The sequence below is a fragment of the Saccostrea cucullata genome, unplaced genomic scaffold, assembly GCF_032062105.1.
Source record: "Saccostrea cucullata isolate Sc308-1 unplaced genomic scaffold, CSIRO_AGI_Scuc_v1 ctg6752, whole genome shotgun sequence".
Lineage (NCBI taxonomy): Eukaryota > Metazoa > Mollusca > Bivalvia > Ostreida > Ostreidae > Saccostrea > Saccostrea cuccullata.
Window position 1 is genome coordinate 27,094 of NW_026929655.1, and position 8,268 is coordinate 35,361.

General features: G+C 36.8%; 1 protein-coding gene across 1 annotated transcript; it reads left to right on the plus strand.

Annotated features, from left to right (window-relative positions):
• The first annotated feature begins 101 nt into the window (after window positions 1-101).
• LOC134281622 (piggyBac transposable element-derived protein 4-like) lies at window positions 102-8,042 on the plus strand. Its single transcript, XM_062764055.1, has 2 exons — window positions 102-1,148; window positions 7,836-8,042. Exons 1-2 carry the CDS (start codon window positions 102-104, stop codon window positions 8,040-8,042), a joined length of 1,254 nt encoding a protein of 417 aa, XP_062620039.1.
• The last annotated feature ends 226 nt before the right edge of the window (window positions 8,043-8,268 follow it).

The following is an 8,268-nucleotide window of genomic DNA, read 5'->3' on the forward strand; positions in this document are numbered from 1 at the left end:
AACGGACCAAAAATCTACCACCCCCATATGCCCTAAAATGGACACCAGTCACCAAAGCAGATTTGAAAGCATTCATTGGACTTTGCTTTGCCATGGGAATAATGAGATTACCTACAAAAAACGATTATTGGAGATCGTCCAAGTGGATGTTCACCACACAGTTTGGCAAAGTTATGCCCAGGGATAGATTTACCCAAATCTGGAGGTACCTACATCTTCAAAACAATGAAGAACAGCCTCAACAACCTGACAAATTATGGAAAATAAGATGGTTTATTGAATTTCTTAACACAAAGTTAAAGGAACTCTATGTGCCACATGAAAATGTAACTATAGATGAAAGCATGATCAAGTTCAAGGGACGACTTGCCTTCCGACAATATCTGCCAGCCAAACCTATCGAGTGGGGCGTAAAAATCTGGATAATGGCAGAAAGTGACACAGGATACATGCACAATTTCCAGATTTACAAGGGTAAAGAAAATAATACTGAAAAAGGTCTTGTACACAGAGTGGTTATGGATCTGTGTAGACAAATGTTTGGCACAAACTTAAATGTGTACATGGACAATTTCTATACCAGTCCTCAATTACTTCTGGACCTTCACGTCCGTGGAATTTTGGCTTGTGGTACTGTAAGATCAAACCGGAAAGGACTGCCAAAGGAACTCTTGCCAGCTAGAATCAATCTTGAAAAACATGTCTATAAAGTGGACCAAAATGACAGCCTCACTTTCTGTGTTTGGAAGGATACCAAGCCAGTCCTTGTCCTGTCAAATTTCCACGATTCGCAACACACTGGCCAAGTGACCCGCCAGGCAGCCACTGATACCATTGTGGAAGTTCCTTGTCTTCTTTCTGATTACCAGAAATATATGAAAGGTGTCCACTTGTGTGATCAAATGATCGGGTACTATATACTTCACCACAGATCCAAGAAATGGTGGCGGCGCATATTTTTCTATTTGATGATAGTATCCGCACACAATGCCTATTTCATTGCGAAGGATACCCATCCGGAAATGAGCAAGGACAGGTGGCAAATATTCCAGGATTTTGTGGAGGAAATTCTCAAATACTTGATTGGAGACACAAGATCTGGTCGTGAAGCTCTAGAATTTGACTGTGGGGGACAGCAACGGAACACAGTATCAATCAAAGTACTGAAAGTACTCATGGGAGTTGAACAGGGTGTAAAATAAAATCTTTGATCGAGAGGTTAAGTGAGTGAACATTATTATATTATTTCAAATACAGACAACTGTTTCAGATTTTTTGTGTTGCAACAATCTTGAGAAAGACATTCAGAGACATTGAATAGCAAAAAAAAAATGCATGGGCCATAATGCTTGCCTGCCTACAAAAGTCCTTTTTTTTAATACCCCCTGCTTGAAAAGCAGGAGGGTATTTATTAATCGGGATGTCCATCCATCTGTTTGTTACGCATTAGGTATACCCATCTCTTATCCCCCTTACAGAAAAAACTAATAGAAACTTATAAGTTGTTTTATAATCCACTTATTAGCAATTTATAAGTCACTTATAAATCTTGAAATTTACTTATAAGTGTAGTATGAGTGAAAGTAAGTATAAGTGAGGAACAGATTTCGTTAATACTTCATTTGTAAGTGAAGATGAGCTACATATCAGTGAATATTTCACTTATACCTCACTTATAAGTGAAGATCAGTATGGTATTAGCCAGAATAAGTGTGGACTTAGAATTTTTACACTATACTAGACTTCTCTCAAGGAGCATTATGGGTATTCAAGCTAACCAATGAGACAGTTTGTCTCTGCAGAGATGAGCACAATGAATTTGAAACCAAGTTATTGTCTCTGAGAAGATGTTGTTGGAGATTTCAGATTTATTTTGAGTAGCCTTCACATCAGGTACAACAAGTAGGTTCAATTTACATCATCTTTTTATTCTAACTTCATTTGCCTGATATTTTGATTCAATTGACTCAGTTGCTTTCAGATTTCATAAATTTGAAGAAGCCTCAAGGTCATTAAATCTCATTCATGTCCAGTTCCCTTAATCAATTCGATATTGTCGACATCGCAATGTTTACAATGTTGATACGATATCGTGTTTACATCGTCTACATTGTCATTGTTTCTACATGACGACATCGTCGACATCGCAATGTAAACAATGTCAATACGATATCGCGTTTACATCGTCTACATTGTTATTATTTCTACATGACGACATCGTCGACGTCGACATCGCAATGCTGACAATGTTGATACGATATCGCGTATACATCGTCTACATTCTTATTTTTTTTATATGACGACATCGTCGACGTCGACATCGCAATGTAAACAATGTTGATACGATATCGCATTTACATTGTCTACATTGCTTTTATTTCTACATTGTATATTGACAACGCGATGTAATTAATGTTTAAACTATTTCGCATGTACTGTACAGATGACAAACACTGTTTTCAAGGTTGGAAATCAGTTTTTTAGGTCATTTTCAGAATGTAAGAGAAATGCTTCATATTTGATGTACACTTGATGTGGACTCATAAGAGTCAAAGTTTGCCCTGGTGATAATGTGTAAAAAGTAAACAGATTATACATGTACTAGTATTGCCTTATCAATATGAACTGAACTTGATTTTATGCGTTAAAGGTGTTGTCAACGATTTTACAAAGATATAAGAACAACAAAGGAATTTTAATGATGACATGATGACGACTCGATATAGGCAAACACGGATACTAAGTATATAAACAAAAAATAATAATAATGCAATGTCACACAACATCAATTCAATTACCGAACAACACAGCGATGTCGACGTTGTGAACAATGTAAACAAGATTTTGAAAAAGGGCAATGTTGACAAGATGTCGACTCGATATCGACCAACATTGCGATGTCCATGATGTGAACGATGTAAACAAGAAAAATAAGAAGTGCAATGTTGACACGATGTCAACTCGATATCGACCAACATTGCGATGTCGACGATGTGAACGATGTAAACAAGAATAATAAGAGGGGCAGTGTTGACACGATGTCGACTCGATATCGACAACATTGCGATGTCGACGATGTGAACGATGTAAAAGAATAATAAGAGGGGCAATGTTGACACGATGTCGACTCGATATCGACCAACATTGCGATGTCGACGATGTGAACGATGTATACAAGAAAAATAAGAAGGGTAATGTTGACACGATGTCGACTCGATATCGACCAACATTGCGATGTCGACGATGTGAACGATGTAAACAACAGAAAAGGGGGAAGGCAATGTTAACAAGATGTTGACGTTATATTATTAAACAATTTAATATATAGAGAGATAAACAAAGGAATTATTGTCATGTTGAGTAAGTTATGATATTAGGAGGACTGGTATTTTTACAGCGATGTCGATAATATCGAAAAAAAAACATCGTGCACTAGACATACCTCTTAAATCTTGTTGCCTTTTTGTCCAACATTCTTGTTGTAAACTGAATTAATATGTAAAGTTTGTATCATCAAAAATATGTCATATGAAAGAGATTTTTTGCATAAAATTTTAACTTGATTATTTCATCTTAAGTGCAGATACATATGCATATGTAAGAAAAACAGATTTGAAAATATCATGCAAGCCATGCATGATAAGAAGGAGACTGTTCTAGATTAAGATCTTACAGGTCGTGGTGTACTTCACTTATAAGTGACTTATAGATGACTCATACTTGATAAAGTATGAAGGGTTAATGCTTGACTGATAAGTCACTTATAGTCACTTATAAGTGACTATACTTGTATAAAGCGTAAGTGGCTAATACTGGCTTATAAGTCACTTATAGGCCAAGCAGCTCATTTGCATATAAAATCCTAATGAGTAACTTACAAGTCACTTATAAGTAAAATGTATCAGTGAAGTGTAAGTCCAGAATAAACAACTTATAAGTAAAAGAATAAATCACTTATAAGTCACTTATCAGAAATTTCTGTAAGGGCCGCAACTCTTCTTACCCCACTGACTGAATTTTTCAAAGAATCTTTATTACATATTGCCATTGTGCATCTTCTATTACTTTTTCATCCTACACATATTTTGGGTTTCCCATTGCAAAACATGGACACTGTCATTATATTCATATTAGAGGCGGTTGATCATTTATATAATTCATTGCTCTTAGTACCTCTAGTTCATCTTCAAATTTGTAATATATTTTTCCTTGGCACCTTTACCCATGTGTTATTAAAATTTCAATTTCACAGGAATAATAACAATGTTGATAAAATGTGGATTTCCAAACAGCATCCTTTTAAGAGCTACAAGGCTTGTTATCTATAATTTCTGTGTGAATGTAAATGTATTTCAATTACACGAACATTATACACGTCAGAACTTAAGATTTTTCAAAATATTGCGAAGAAAAAAATCAATACAAAGTTAAAAACATATATTTTTAAAATGACCAATCATTAAAACAGTGGTAGATGTGAGACTTTGTGTGTGTACAAATTATCTGGTATGTAAATGAGATTTTCTTTATTATAAAATTATTAAAAAAAATATATATACTTCATTTTGTTGTTTTTAATCACGATTCTACGAAAACATCGGTATTCGTTTTTGGTTTTAACATTTAAAACAGAGTACTAGATTTACCGCTTTTGGCAGGTGATGCTGCTGATTTAGTAATAAATACGCATGTTTCTCCAAGTTTTTATGCATTAATGAATTTATCTAAACCAAGAAAATGTTCATGAAAAGTAAGAATAAATTCTGTGCACCGGTAAAAAAGAAATTGCTAAAAATCCAAAATCCGGGACCGTCAGGAGTCGGGCATCGGGAAGAGTAGAATTACCGCTTGCCGTCAGTATGTAGAGTATCGTATCTTTCGGTGTTTATAGATGAGGCTACACTAAAAATGAGTTCCATTACCAAAAAAAACTTTTGAGGTTCTTTATAATTTAGTTTTACTTTGAAAGAAATTTAATACTCAAAATAAGATTACTCTATTATTACATTTACTTACATTTCATATTATAAAAATTAGATCAATTCTGGAGAAAATGACATGAACTATTTGTGGCGGATGTTTATGCATGTTTTCTGTTATCATCGGAGTAAATTGGTTGACTCAGTAGCCTCGCTTTCGGCTCTATATAATCAACACAAATTACTGCGCATGCAAAATGTGTGATGACCATGGGCGATTGAACATAGTTCAACTCCCAAAAAACTGTATGACAAAAATAAAGTGTGTCGCGAGTGTTCTTTGTCTGGGACTCCTGGACATAGGAAAGAAGTTACTAAATTCGGATGCACCCAGTGCAATGTCCCAGTGCACCTTGAGTGCCAATCCAACCATATTATGAGGATGCTCAGAGAATAGGGACTTTAAATTAGTGAAAATTGATGTTATTACCATATAAGGTAATTATGGACTTTTCTTGAATTATCAAATGGGGAATAAAAGTATGGACAATGGCCAAAAGTGAGACAGGCTACATGCAGAGTTTTCAAGTGTACACTGGAAAAGAAAATCAACAGGAAAAGGGACTATCACATAGAGTTGTCATGGACCTCTGTACCCCAATGTTAGGATCAAACCTCTCTGTGTACATGGATAACTTTTATACGGGCCCAGATCTTCTTAGGGACCTGCACGTTCATGGGATAATGGCATGCAAAACTGTTTCGGGCCAACAGAAAAGGTCTTCCTAAAGACCTTCTTCCAAAACAAATACGACTGGAACAAGAGATGTTTTTAAAACACTTATGCCCCCCTCCTCCCAAACTGGAATTTTTCTAAATCCAAAAGGGCATAACTCTATCAACAAGAGGCCCAGGGGCCACAGCGCTCACCTGAGCACATCAGCTAGGAAAAAACACATATCAGATCAGAACTGAAAGTTAATTTAAGTTGGGGGGGGGGGGCTTGAATTTTAACCCCCAAGGGGATCATAATTTGAATGAACTAGAATCTACATTACCTGAGGATGATTCCATACAAATATTACTATTCCTCGCTTTGAAGTACTTGAAAAGAAGATTTAAAAAGGTTTCCCTATATATTTCTATGTAAAACTTTAATCGGCCATTTTGGCCACACCCTTACCCCGGGGTCATGACTTGAACAAACTTGAATCTACACTACCTGAGGATGATTCCACATGAGTTTCATCTTTCCTGGCCCAGTGGTTCTTGAGAAGAAGATTTTTAAAGATTTTTCCTATATATTCCTATGTAAAATTTTGATCGGCCATCTTGGCCCCGCCCTACACCCGGGGGTCATGACTTGAACAAACTTGAATCTACACTACCTGAGGATGATTCCACATGAGTTTCATCTTTTCTGGCCTAGTGGTTCTTGAGAAGAAGATTTTTAAAGATTTTTCCTATATATTCCTATGTAAAACTTTGATCGGCCATCTTGGCCCCGCCCTACACCCGGGGGTCATGACTTGAACAAACTTGAATCTGTTCTTTCTGAGCATGATTCCACATGAGTTTCATCTTTCCTGGCCCAGTGGTTCTTGAGAAGAAGTTTTTTAAAGATTTTTCCTATATATTCCTATGTAGAACTTTGATCGGCCATTTTGGCCCCGCCCTACCCCCGGGGGTCATGACTTGAACAAACTTGAATCTACACTACCTGAGGATGATTCCACATGAGTTTCATCTTTCCTGGCCCAGTGGTTCTTGAGGAGAAGATTTTTTTTAAAATGCCAATAATTTTTCTCTAAATCATGATTATCTCCCCTTGGAAGAGGGCGTGGCCCTTCATTTGAACAAACTTGAATCCCCTTCACCCAAGGATACTTTGTGCCAAGTTTTGAAATTGGCCCAGTGGTTCTTGAGAAGAAGATGAAAATGTGAAAAGTTTACGACGACGACGACAACAGACAACGGACAAATTTTGATCAGAAAAGCTCACTTGAGCCTTCGGCTCAGGTGAGCTAAAAATGGTGCGATTGTACCCAAAACAGAACTTGCTCTAGATATTTATCTGATAAATCTGTATACCAAATTTCATCTCAGTATGTGCAACCTCTACAAAGAAAATGAACGAAAACTGCAAATAATTGGAATTTTTCTAAGTCTAAGGGGCATAACTCTGTCAAAAATGGTGCGATCGTACCCAGAACAGAACTTGGTCTAGATATACCTCTGATAAATCTGTACGCTAAATTTCAATTCAGTATGTGCAACATTTGCGAAGAAAATGAATGGAAACTGCAAATAATTGAAATTTTTCTAAGTCCAAGGGGCATAACTCTGTCAAAAATGGTGCGGATAATACACAAAACAGAACTTGACCTAAATATTCATGTGATATATCTGTATCCAAAATTTCATTTCAGTGTGTGCAATGGTTGTGAAGAAAATGACCGGAAACTGCAAATAATTGAAATTTTTCTAAGTCCAAGGGGCATAACTCTGTCAAAAATGGTGCGATCCTACCCAGAACAGAACTTGGCTTAATAGATATTTATCTGATAAATCTGTATACCAAATTTCATCTCAATGTGTGCAACGGTTGCAAAGAAAATGAACGGAAACTGCAAATAATTGTAATTTTTCTAAGTCCAAGGGGCATAACTCTGTCAAATAAGGTGTGATTGTACCCAAAACAGAACTTGACCTAGATATTCATGTGATATATCTGTATACCAAATTTCATTTCAGTATGTGCAAGGGTTGCGAAGAAAATGAACGGAAACTAAGTGGACCGACAGACCGACCGACAGACAGCAGCAAAGCAATATGCCCTCCCTTCTTCGAAGGGGGGCATAAAAACATGAGTACAGAGTCGCTCAAAATGATGTTCTTTCATTCTCTCTTTGGCAGGACACAAAACCTGTGCTAGTCCTGTCAAACTTTCATGATCCACAGCACACTGGATGGGTGATGAGAAGGACAGCTGAGGACAACATAGTAGAGGTTCCACTCCAACTTGCTGATTATCAGAAGTACATGAAGGGAGTGGACACTTGTGATCAAATGATAGCATGGTTATTACATGCTGCATCATCGATCAAAGAAATGATGGCGTAGACTTTTTTTCTACATGATGATGGTTTCGGCACGTAATTCTTATAAATTGCCAAAGACACTCATCCTGAAGTAACAAAGGATCGTTGCCCCTACTTTCAGGATTTTTTAGAGGAGGTTGTGGAGGATTTAATCAGTGAAATTTGCTCTTCAAGAGAGCCACCCAAAGTTGATGTTGCAGGCAGGGCAACCGAGCATACAATTGTGAAACTATTTGAGAACAAGAGGC